Source organism: Spea bombifrons, chromosome 9, assembly GCF_027358695.1.
Source record: "Spea bombifrons isolate aSpeBom1 chromosome 9, aSpeBom1.2.pri, whole genome shotgun sequence".
NCBI classification, from domain to species: domain Eukaryota; kingdom Metazoa; phylum Chordata; class Amphibia; order Anura; family Pelobatidae; genus Spea; species Spea bombifrons.
The window spans coordinates 3183305-3195785 of NC_071095.1; the positions used below are offsets into that span (position 1 = coordinate 3183305).

Sequence of the window (12481 nt, forward strand, 5' to 3'; positions counted from 1 at the left end):
GTAGGCAAATGTTTCAGAAATGGATATTGCAGGTTAGTGATTGCAGTTAGGTTTTTATATATATATATATATATATATATATATATATATGTATATGTATGTATATGTATATAATGTCTCAGCGTTATTTTTGGGCTGTATTCACCAACCTGCCATGGAGTTTGCTGGAGAGTTTACCATTTAACGCCATCGTATCTAAGCGTTCGGTGCTGGGATGGCGGAAATATCTTTGAACAAATGACCTCTTAGCAGCAGGAAGAGATTGTAATGAATTTACGGTCTACACTAGTTCAAAAGTTTGGGGTCACTCAGCTGTTTTCATGGAAAACAAGGACATTTCTGGCTGTAATATAATTACAAAAGGGTTTTCTAATCAATTACCCTTTTAAACTTAAACTTGGATCAGCGAACACAACGTGCCATTGGAACACAGGAGTGATGGGAGTGATAAAGGGCCATTGGAACATGGGAGTGATAAAGGGCCTCTGTACGCCTATGAAGAGATTCCATTAAAAATCAGCCTTTTCCAGCTACAATAGTCTTCGTTAACCCTGTCTGCGCTGGATTTCTGATCCATTTCATGTTATTTTAATGGACAAAACTTGCTATTCTTTCAAAAACAAGGAAATGTCTAAGTGACCCCAAACTTTTGAACGGTAGCATAAACTCCCACCTTGCGGTACCACATTTGATGTTACGGTTTCTTGCATCTAGTTTCATACACAAATCAGACACAAATCTTTCCAAATTGTCAAATGTCATTGGAAATTGTAAAAATACTTTTTACCTTTTAAAAGAAAAAAATTACAAAATGCTCCAACAAGCTCCCCGGTTAGTGAATACATCCCTTCGTTATATTTCTCGTTATTTAGCCTTTTGTAGTATTTTGAAGACTCCGATTTCACGTAATTACGTTTTCTCTCCATGAAAGGTAACATTTCATGCCTTTTTTTTCTACCTCAGAAATCAGTTTTTGGTTTGTTTGTTAGTTTTTTTTTTTTTTTTTTTTTGTTTTTTTGGGCAAACTCACAATTAACTTCAAAAAAAGTGTGTTTTCTTCAATGTCTCTGTTTTAAACGTGATGATTTCATTCGCTTTCTTGAATGCTAGAGGAACGATGTATACGTCTGATCACACTTTTGCACGCAAGCGGTTCATACGGACGTTTAATGATCTATGCATAGGTTTGAAACTCCAGTGCGCTGTAAGAATAATGTAAATACTGCACCTTTTCTAACGTCCTAAATCCATATTTCTTATCAGAAAACGTTGCTATAGAGTAAAAACCCACCCTATTAAGAGGGAAAGGTTCATTTAGGTATTTTTCTCACCTGTGTTGTGCTTGTCGGTCATCAAATTTTGCTTCTATCGTTTTCCTTTTCATTCATTTCTTGAATGTTGGGGTCAATACCCGAAAATAACGAAATACCTTTTTTTAATCACCAACTTTGTTGAAGTGGGGGGTCTCGGTCTGCTGCTGCAGCTCTGATCACACAGGAACCAGAAGGGTCCCTTAACAAATTGCATTAAGGTTGAGCGATGAGCCTGATCTAAATGGTTAACTTTTTGCACAATATGTCAGCAGTTGATCCTCCGCACAATCCAGCCCTCAACCAATGGCTGTGAGATCAGATAAACTGTCCCTGACACTCCTTATCTGTGAGTAATTTAATATGCTTTCCAAAATGGGGGGGGGCAGCACTTACCTGAACTAGAAGCTGCAGCCCTGCTGCTGCTGCAGCTACCCTCTTCCGTGTTCCAATAGTTCCTGCTAATCAGTGGCAGGAAAGTGCTCTTAATGGAATCAATGGGATTGCTTTCCGCTCGTGCTCCTGGGTATCTGAACAGACCCCGGCCGCGGCATTCTCTTGCACGGCAAACCAGAACGTGCCGGGCGCCCTGTATTAGCAAAGAAATGTCCCGTTCTGTGAATTCTGTATTATCGGCTCCTGTAACGAATGATGGCACTTGTTGCCTTAACGGTGGCGCGCCATCTGTGGCGCTGTGTAATTACCATGCTCACTACTTCATCGTCGGTCTCGCTTCCGCTGTGGCATAGAAGAAAGCAAAAAAAAAAACGTACATTTGGACGATTTTCTCAATCGGAATTTAAGAATTCCGATGATTTTTCTATGGTTAGAGAAGCTATGCCATGGGAACGTCTTATGACTTCTTCTTTTTATACTATGCTGTTTTACATTTGTCTAAAGGTTGGGCAGAGCGGTGGGTCCCTGCTCATCGTTTATTTAAGACCCTCAAAGCATATTATTAACCCCACAGGAGCATGGAGCGCTACAATACATTGGCAAGGCCTTTATTCCTTTATTTGAGATAACTACCATTAATATTTACAGAGTAGGGGAAAGGGCACATTGGATGGGCTAATAAGTGGCTTTTTTCACTCGATGTCTGTGAAGTCCTTATATGAACTTTCAGGCATACAGAAACATCACATACTCTCTGATATATCCGTACGTGTATCCCAGGAAACAATGACATTTACCATTGATATCCAAGCGTAGTTTGCCCCATGGGCCGATCTTTCTCATTCAGAATTTTTTAAATAATTTTTGGGAAGTCTGGCATCTTTATTCAGACCGGGTCCATTAATAATAACGGTCCGATCACTTTCTGGAGTCAGAGAGAGAACACAATGCAGAGATGTCAGACGCAGAAGGTGCGTCCCCCCCCGTATGAAATGCTTAGCGCATGTATAGAACACAGAGACCACCTATAGTAAAGATCGAAATTCTCTATTGTCATTTCAACGCATTATGCGATAATTCCATAGCTTTTGATACTGCAGTAGAGGGGTTTTCTGATCCATCGGCCATCAAATGACTTGCAGGTCTCAACAAAGTTTTGTACGAAAAGTCCAACCCAAAATGTCACTATTTTATACTTATCAGCCATTACCTGCCGTGTTATCTTAGCATGTGCTGTACATATATGTCAAAAGCTTCTGGTTAACAGTTTGGGTAGCGGTACCTTCACGCACTTTTAAGTATTAGCGAGAATCTGTCCGCAAACTGACTTTTTTTGTTCGTTAGGTTAATCACAATCTTTATTCTTCTTTTTGTGCGTATCCACGTACTTGTGTGTAAATTGTTAACGGAATAGAATATTGTTCGTTTTCATCACCGTGTATTTCAAATCATTCTGTTCACATCACTTTAAAGGGTAAATGCTCCAAACTTGGGCTAAATTTGCGCTGATTTGTATATATAAAAAAAACATGTTGTTTGGGTTATGCCAATAATTTGTAAATCAGGGGTTTCCTATGGAAATGTGCTGCTAAGGAAAGATTTGCAACAGATTGTTGATGACTGTTAATTCAAATAAAGTTATACGATTCAAGTTTCCCAATGCGTTGCATTTCGTTGGACATATGATCGTGAAGTTGCGTTGTTAGTATTTAATTTATGAACTCACTTCCTGCTGTTTCTATACACATTATCGGGGCTTTTAGGGCTGTAGAACCCTGTAATACCCTCATACCCAGCAAACATTCTAAACTCCGATGAAAGAGAGACAGAGGGACGTTTGGGTTCTTTTATGCCGATATACGTGTTTCCCAAGCAAGGAAGATTTAAGTTACTATACTGTTTAATATTTAATATATTTAATTGTAAGATTCCGTTACATTTCCCAGCATTATCTAGATCACCCCCCCCATTAATACACCCCCCGTTAATAATGCTTTGTCTCATGTATGTTATACATATGTTTCCCTGCTTATATTTTATTTGCATTTTGGACGTTATGTAGGTATCCTCGACATGAACACGCTTCATCCGGGAGTCCTATGACATTATTACTTAGCATCTCCGGCGAAGAACCCCACAGCAGCTTCACGCGTCTCGGTTTCAGCGGACTTTAAACATTTCCTGGTTAGTTTATCAGTTCTTGGTATTTTGCACACGTGACGTATTGCTTCTGCTATTCAGTAAACTCAGCCGTGGAAACACGGAGTAGAAAAGGTCTTGCTATCTCATCTCGTCAAACGTTCTCGGTAAAGGGCATCAGATACCTTACTGCTGGTCCTTAATTGGGCACCAAATAAGTACCCAGCAAAAGATTTGATGCATGTGTCGAGATAAATCCATAAAACAGGCTGTATCTCTAAAACAAAAAAATTGCAGCTTGGATTAAACAGCACGCAACGTATGAATGTAGAGAGATAGAGAGAGAAATACGGAGGACAAACTTGAGGCTCACCTCTGTGCTCCGGATTTCTTTTTCTTTACATGTGCCGGCAAGCGCGGCTGGAGCCCCACCACGTACTCCACGTGTGAACGAGATAGTGACAGTGTGATAGAGAATGTACGGGATTTTTTTTTTATCTCCAATCTTCTCGATCGTTTTGAGTGAATTATCATTTAGAACCATAGGCCAAACGGGCGCCTCGCATACTTTAAGCACTTCCTGAAATATTAAGTATCAGAACATCCACAGTGTAATTAGGAACATTTATTTAAATAATCATTTTTAATTCCGATGTGTGCAGAATGAAGACATTTTATGAAATACACTGGTTTAGGAATCTCTATAAACTCTCAATAAGTGCGGGTTTTCAGAAATGTCATTCTTGACCAACTTCTAGTTTGCCAACTATTCATCAGTTTGAATATTTAGTCCGGCGTCTGAATGTTATTCCCACCGGTGTAGTACAAAAAAAAATCACGTTGTGTTACTTTCATTTCTTGGCGGATCTGTCCCAATAACAAAATAAGTTCTTTGGCCCGCCAAAAAAAATTTACAGATTTAGCCTCGATGTGCAAAACGGTGTAATAGATCAGGATAAAAGAGGTCCTAGTGATCCAGTTGAACTAGCAATTTTTTACTTCAGAAGTCTGTGTTTAAGTAGAACCACGTTTTTAACGGTAGTCCTGAAGATCACGTCCAATGTGTTTTTGCAGCCCCACAACAATACAGCATTCATATTTTTGATGGGAAGCACCAGAGGTGTATAGTGCAATAAGTTAAATACATAGATAAAATTTATAAACACAACTAGTCTTTTCTTTAAATAACGCTGGTTATGCCATAAATATCTAAAAATTAAGCCGTAGAAGATTTGTGTTGAAAAAACTTTTCTTCCCGTTAAATGTGAGAAAAGGCAAAGTGACGTCGGCAGGTGACTTCTTCAAAAAGAGTTCATATGAAAATATGTGGCCGTGCTTGGAACCTGGGGCCACGTGCAGCTGTAACAAAAAAGCAAAAATAAAAAATTGGTCACATTTTAAAATCTGTGGGAATTCCCACCCACTATTTTGTTAAAAAAAAAAAAAAAACATAATTTTTGTTCATAGAGTCTAGTTTAGAAAGTGCATGGGTTTCATGTGGATTGATTTTGCCTCTTATGTTATAGAACTATATATGGGGCAATTGGGCATACTTATATTTTGCACCTGGGGCACCCTACCCATCTGCCCTTGCCCCCCTCTAACTCACAAGCACACTGGCACAGACTTAGACACTCACACATGCGCACACACGCGCTTATACATACATATATAATCATGCATACACACATACATAACCATACATATATACACCTTGATTCACATCCATGCCTACATACACAAACACATATTCATGCTTACACACAAACACTTACCCATACACATCTGTGCTCACACATTTACCTATACACATCCATACTCACACACACATACACATCCCTGCTCACACACAAACACTTATACACTCACATACTGCATACTCCCTCATTTAACTGTGGGGTCACGTGACCGCGGTGCATTCCTGGCACCCTTGGCTAGTCCAAAGTTTCTCCCAAAGGGGCCCTTTGCAATTGTCCCTTATGCTAGCCCACCCCTGTATGCCAGTGTGGCACTCTCGTGATGAATGACACACGGGGCGGACCCCCCCCCAAGTACGCCACTGAAGTACAGTCCCCATTATGCTCATCCAAGATCCTACAATGGAAGAAAAGTTCTGTGTCTAGATGATGATAGGAAATGTATTTCCACAGCAGCAGAAGGCTTTCCATTCCACACTTCTAGTGTATGTGAGGATGATCTCATGGGAACAAGGTAAGAGAATCTCTTGATTTTTATAGCAATACCAATGAAACCTTACCTTGGTCTGTATAAGTGCTTTACTTCCAGGGGGGCTAAGAGTTCCATCCCCACTAAACATTTCACTACAGGTAATATCATCCAAAGGTCGATCTTCATCTTCTAAGGGCTGGAGAAAAAAATGAATGAATAACTAGTGTGTGAATAATGTTAACACTGTGACAATACATGTCATTATTATATATAAATGTACACGCAAGAACTGCTCTGGTAGAGTTACCCAACGCATATTGTTACAAGCAGATGTATTCTTGGGAAACAGTCTTTTAGGATTGTGTAAAGCAAAAATCATGCCATGTGGATCTGTCTAACAATACAGATTCTCTCTTATATCGGCCAATTTAATGGCAGATAAAACATAAACATAAAAAAGTAAGATCTCCCAACAAACTTACATCTGGAAGCTCTTCCTACTTTCCCACTTAAAGCTCCAGTAAGCCATGAAAACAAGCCCATGACATTAGTTTGTGTTTAAAAGGTTATTTTTCCCGTACCTGCTCATATTAACTTTTTACAAAACAGTAGCAAACGATTACAATATGTCAACAAACTGATAAAAATTACTTTCTCAGAGCAATCGACTTGAAGAAGATCCAAAAGATTCTTGCAACCGTGAGAATTCTTCCAGTCGTAAGCCGGTTTAGCAGCGGAGATATTGTCAACTTGGTCTAAGCCGATGCAACTGGGCCTGCACAAACCATACATAATGGATGACTTAAACATTTGCACTCACCACTCCCAATGAGCTTTAGGGCAATTGGGGTACAAGAAACGGTAGACCTGCAGTCCTTACACATGACTTCATCGATTTATGGTATTAAAGAAAATGTGTAGTTACCATAACCGGGTCTTTATTGATTCACCATCGCATCTTTCTTCAGGAGATGGCACCAGAAGTTGGTGTAAACTTTTCACATCCTCTTTGCAGTGGCTCACAGGTGCGTCTGGAAAGCTATCCCTAAAAATGTTCTTGAAGACTTCTGTGTCCTGCAATAACATGAAGAATTGTGAGTAACTCAATGCCGGATGTAGCTAAAAATATTTGAAATTACTCGTCAGGGTTTTGTTGGTTGAATGTAAGAAGGTTTGCCTGACCTCGCAAATGCTCTTTTCCGACAGGCTCTTATTACTTGTGGTGGTCAGGTGTCCACATACTTTCATCCAGAGATAAGGGAGCACCAAGCCCATGGATGTGATATTAATCAGAGACACAGGTACGAAAGTTTTTATAAGGTAAAAATTTCCAATGTTCTGCTCAAACAAAAGTCAGCTAATAACTTACATACATACAAAACATTGCGTGTGCAATCACAACAGCAGCTAATGATTACCCATTCTTCGGCCGGTGGGATGGAGAGTAGGAGCGAGTTGTCGACCTTTCCCAGAGTTGTTTCCTTCAATGTAAGGGTTTTCCAAACCCTGATCTTCCTGATTAAAATTTTTTTTTTTTTAATCTTATTTGGCTTGACTAATTTTGGGGCTCTCCCATTTTATTAGTAGTGTTTACTTGTACATTTGTAGACCAGGTCCAGGTTTCTAAAGCAGCGGCCCAGACGATGCTAAATCATAAATCTAATAACCCTTATCTGTGTCCAGCCCAATGATGGCTGATGAAGATGATGATGGATGTTATTGTCCATCAACTGATGTGCTACCTGTTTAGACTTTTAAATAGTAAGTGGAACCAAGCGTTACACTCATTTTAAAAACATGAAAACAATGCAGCCGCGTGACCTTCCTGCCTCTTATAGTCAGAGACTTCCGTCAGTCAGCCCTGAGAAGTTCCCAAATATGTTTATATGACTATAAAGAGAAAAAGTTAATAAAATAGTTTTGTTTTTGCTGTATCGGGGTACTTGAACATGCTGATTATATTATGGATTGGACGTTAAGTACTTTTGGGGCTGAATTATTTGGTCAAGATCAGCGATCAAAAGGAGTTAGTCAAAATATTACGTGGTTTGTTTGCCAACTCATTGGCAACCGTCCCTCTGAAGCGATGCTCTCACTTCAGAGGGAAGGATGCCAATGAGTTGGTAAATAAACGGCATAATATTTTGATTATGATACGGATATGATATATTTAGACATATAATGGCTACACGTTTATTACTTGTCACGTTATTTGAATCAAAATGTTTCTTTTTTTGTCACACTGAATCTACGGCGAGCCATAGCAAGCATTATGAAGCCTGTGTACCCAGTGTATAGGAGCAGTAACGTCCAATGGGTTCAGTGATGGACAATTCACCTCCTACAAGCGACAATGAATTTAACAAGCTTCTGTTTCTACATTATTTTAATACAGGCTATCGCCTTCTACTACAGACACCAACGTTTCTTGGAGCTATATGCCACTGTTGCCCTAGAACAGGCACTTCGCCTACACAAAGATGCCCACTTTCGATGCCGAAGGCAAAATACCAATCCCAAATCTACTGATAATTTAAGCTCGCCCTAAAAGGTAAGCAATAGATTTATTAAATTGTCATACTTTAGGTTGAATGAATAATTAAAATGCAATATTAGCCTCAGATTGTTTGAGATTGACACAATTACCATCACGTTGGTCACTCCTATGTTATGTTAATCAGAAGCGCTGCTGCAAGTCAATATACGTAGAACAGCTCATCATGTAGGAAGCAACAATGGAAAGACGTAGAATAATTATGGTGGCTTATAGCGTCTGACGATGTGCACGCCTATTACTAAAGCTATTTACTATTTAAAGGTCACATACTTTGCATGGTTTGCATTCGTTGACGGTGTTTCATGATATTCAGTGGATGTAGAGGGCTAGTGATAATGGAGATGGAAATAAGTGGAGAGATTGATGATCTGGTTCACAACTGAAGCCCACAAAAGCTTTGGTGATGTACACGTGTGTGTGTATGTATGTATGTATATATATATATATATATATATATATATATATATATATATATATATATATATATATATATATATATATATATATATATATATATATATATATATATATATATATATGCAAGAAACTAAAAGATTTATGGAGGACATTAAAGAGAAACCACTGAATACTTTAATCGAAAAATGTTTACACCTCTCAATCTGCTAGGTAAATAAAATTGAGATAAGTCCTGGAGGAGAACTGAGACATAGAACAAACTGGGCGTACGTAAAAGAATGCAAAAAATGTTGATTACAGAGTGCAGGAATTCTTAAAGAGACTTAAAAAAAAAACGGACTCTTAGTCGGTGTAATAACTGCATGCTTCGTCAAAGGAAAAAGAAAAAACATGAACCGAAACTTAGGGGAAATAAACAGAAAAAGCACGTAAAATCAAGAATTGGGTTGACTCATGAGGTGCGCCCCATATGAAAAAAGTCATCTACTTGAAAAATAAATAATTCAATGTAAAAAAATTATGGCCTTTATGTGGGAGGGAATTTACCAGGGTCTTTTGTTTCATCGCCCCTCGATTTTTAATCCTGAGTTCTAATTGGGGGGGAAACCACCATAGAGATCGGTGGAATGTCCCCGCTCATTGCATCACCTGTAGAACTTTCCCCCTAAAATGGCTCGTAAACTCGCCCGAGTATGATTTATACGTGTAAACAAAAACTGTAACTTCAAGAACATTTCGATGAATGATTAAACCACTTTCCCGACTGTACTGTTGGCAAGTTTCCTTTAGCAGTTCGTTTACAGCTGCATGCGGATCTAGAAAGGGCGTCAAATTAGCTTTTGGCTCAGTGACGCTTAAAATACCCCCCCAGCTGCTGAAATTAGGTTTTTGATTTTTTTTTTTAACCATAATACCATCTGTCTGATATCTTAGAACGATTAGTATAGAGGCAACGGAAGGGGATATATTGTTACATTAAATGTTGCGTAGGGCTCGAGTTACAGAGAAAGTGGGGCAGTGGCAGAGAGTCTAAGCGATAAAGCGCATAAGAAGATAGTACGGCGGAATATAGACACCATATGGCCCTGTGGTCTCTGTGGAGTACGTCTTTCAGGGCTCTCACGCCAGAGGAGCCGGAGGTCCCAACAGGTCGTCTGTCGAAGAACTGGATGTGAAAATTGAGCGAATGAAGTACATACCCCTTCTGGTAGCAGAAAAGACTCCCGTCCTGTTTGCTCAGACAAGCCATCTCCATTGGAAGGAGCCGAGAGATGTCCATTTGTACTGGGAGAGTCCTGCTGTGATGGCCCAGCTTGCACATCATCAGAGTAATAAAAATCTTCAGATTGTGGGTTGCATTCACTGAAACTTTCAAAATCTCCCCATGTGCTGGGAACTTCGGGACGTTCGTGGTTGTGCTCCAGATGCAGAACTTTGGGTTCCACTGGGTCGCTCTGCAAACAGATCTCGTTCATGGCGGACAAAGCAGAACCTGGAGCTTTGGAGTTCTCTTGGTCACTAATACTAGCAACCTGCTCATCCTTCATTCTCTTTCATGGGTGAGCATATAATAAGATATTTAGTGAAAACGTCTGGCCAGCTTCAACAAGCACCTTGGAGCATTCCTCAAAAGTCGGTCTCAGAGGCCAATCGGATTTTAGTCTACAAAGAAAAAAAAATATTAAAGAATTTTAGACTTTCATAGCTAAACTAGCAAATTAATACAGCATGCCCCAAAATGCCCAACCCCCGTCTCTCCCTCTCATCCAGCTCTAAGAATGGAAACATTTTTAGAAACATTATTCAAAGTTTTGTTAAATGTCCAAGCATTCCAAGAAATGCTTAGTTACTCCTCTACATTTTTTTCCCTCACTCCTATTTTTTGCTGGGAACACTAAATTGTCAGGTGACACAAAGGCTGGCGCCGATAGGTCGTTTCTACAAAAACTGGAAATGCTTCTTAAAAAAGTTTCTCTGCTGTTTTTCCAGTCATTAACATGAACTTACTTTCAGGCGATGGTTATATTAATGTATCCATGAATAGAAACTGTTTGATACGACAGCACATTTTGTAAGCTTCTGAAATACAACTTGAATGTAGAAGGTATTCATGAAAGCTGGCGCCAGGGGAGGAAAAAAAATCCAGAATGACACAAACCGTAAAAAATGAGGCTGACAGAAGACGGGGATTTAGCAACTTTGTAGCCATGGAAACGCCCGAAGCTTACTCAACCTTCTTTTCATATGATTAGCATGAGGACTTAGGGAAATAAACAAGAAGTTACACCATAACCATTTCCTTCCTTCACAGCATTAAAGGAGAAAACATATCTAACCTCAAGTTTTATCTGAAATAATTATTTATTTTATCTGATTGTTACCCGAAACGTGTTTATTCGGTAAGTTTCAGAGCATCATACCAATCAGCGGATGGACTATTGCCACAGGAGAACCAGGAGCAGCGGCCATAACTAATAAATGCTTTTAATACAATGTATCAAATAATACAATGTACACTATGTGGACAAAAGTATTTGGACACCTGGCCATTACACAATCAGGGACTTTGATGACATCACATTCTTAATACATAGACATGTCCCCCCTTTGCAGATATAACGGCTTCCACTCTTCTGGGAAGGCTTTCCGCAAGATTTTGTAGCCCTTAGTGCTTCCGTGCGCATGTTCAGAAACCCAGTACTCCTTTCAGAAAGCAGCTTCTGGGCATCCGAGCAGCGATTTATGCTTTATTAGTGACTGCAGATGGATTGGAACACAGAAGGAGACCCATCTTGCATCACTTAGCCCGAGGGAACAGATATGACCACTTCTGCCATTTAATCGCTGTATGATCTTGAGATGGAGACGTTTGAGCGAAGTCATTGAGCTGAAGTGTTTCACAAAATCAGTCACGTTCCATGTCAAGGGAAGAAATCTCTTTTTTTGGGAAGCCTAAGTCCCACGTAAAAGCAGGACGGCTTTGGCAAGCGTCTTACGAACAGGGCGTATTATTTTCAGAGGGTCAAACTTTGTTACCAGATAACACCGCGTTTATTTGTTTTCCATCTTCATGAAATACAAAGTATCAACCCTACTTAGAACTTTTTCCAAAGTGTCCTTTATTAAATACTATTTAAAATTGATTTAGAATTTTGGAATGGTTGACTTACTTTTCAGATGGATGGCATGGCTGAAGAATACAGTGCCTCTTTAACCCATAGAATATGATGGCGCTATATAAAACAATAAATGATGATGATGAATAAGGAGAGGCCTGCTCATGTGTACCACAAGACAAAAAAAATTGCTTGGCAACCGGAGAGAGAGTCCCCGGGGTGACGGCTGCAACACGAAACCGAGGGTTAACAACATCTATTGTAGCTGCGTTCTTGTGAAACCAGAGACACTAGTCTACGAAATCAGGGTAAGGCAACCGGTGGCCCCCTGGGCCCTCTGAGCAGCCAGGAATAGCAAGAGGATCTTCATTTACTAC

The 12481-nt window shown here is 39.6% G+C and overlaps 1 protein-coding gene across 1 annotated transcript; it reads right to left on the reverse strand.

The window, feature by feature from the left end:
* Nucleotides 1–4824: 4824 nt before the first annotated feature.
* Nucleotides 4825–10535, reverse strand: CLBA1 (clathrin binding box of aftiphilin containing 1). Its single transcript, XM_053475410.1, has 5 exons — nucleotides 10188–10535; nucleotides 6940–7088; nucleotides 6666–6789; nucleotides 6103–6210; nucleotides 4825–5204 (listed from the first exon to the last, which is right to left on the reverse strand). The coding sequence occupies exons 1-5, from the start codon at nucleotides 10533–10535 to the stop codon at nucleotides 5055–5057; spliced, it is 879 nt and encodes a 292-aa protein (XP_053331385.1). The 3' UTR covers nucleotides 4825–5054.
* Between the last annotated feature and the right edge of the window lie 1946 nt (nucleotides 10536–12481).

Excerpts from the sequence above, each read along its gene's own strand:
- CLBA1 (XM_053475410.1), bottom strand. The coding sequence starts at position 10,535 with ATGAAGGATGAGCAGGTTGCTAGTATTAGTGACCAAGAGAACTCCAAA. Across the intron at positions 6,790-6,939 it reads TCAATAAAGACCCGGTTATG|GCCCAGTTGCATCGGCTTAG; the intron begins GTAACTACACAT and ends TGGTTTGTGCAG. Across the intron at positions 6,211-6,665 it reads AAGTCGATTGCTCTGAGAAA|CCCTTAGAAGATGAAGATCG; the intron begins GTAATTTTTATC and ends TTTTTTCTCCAG.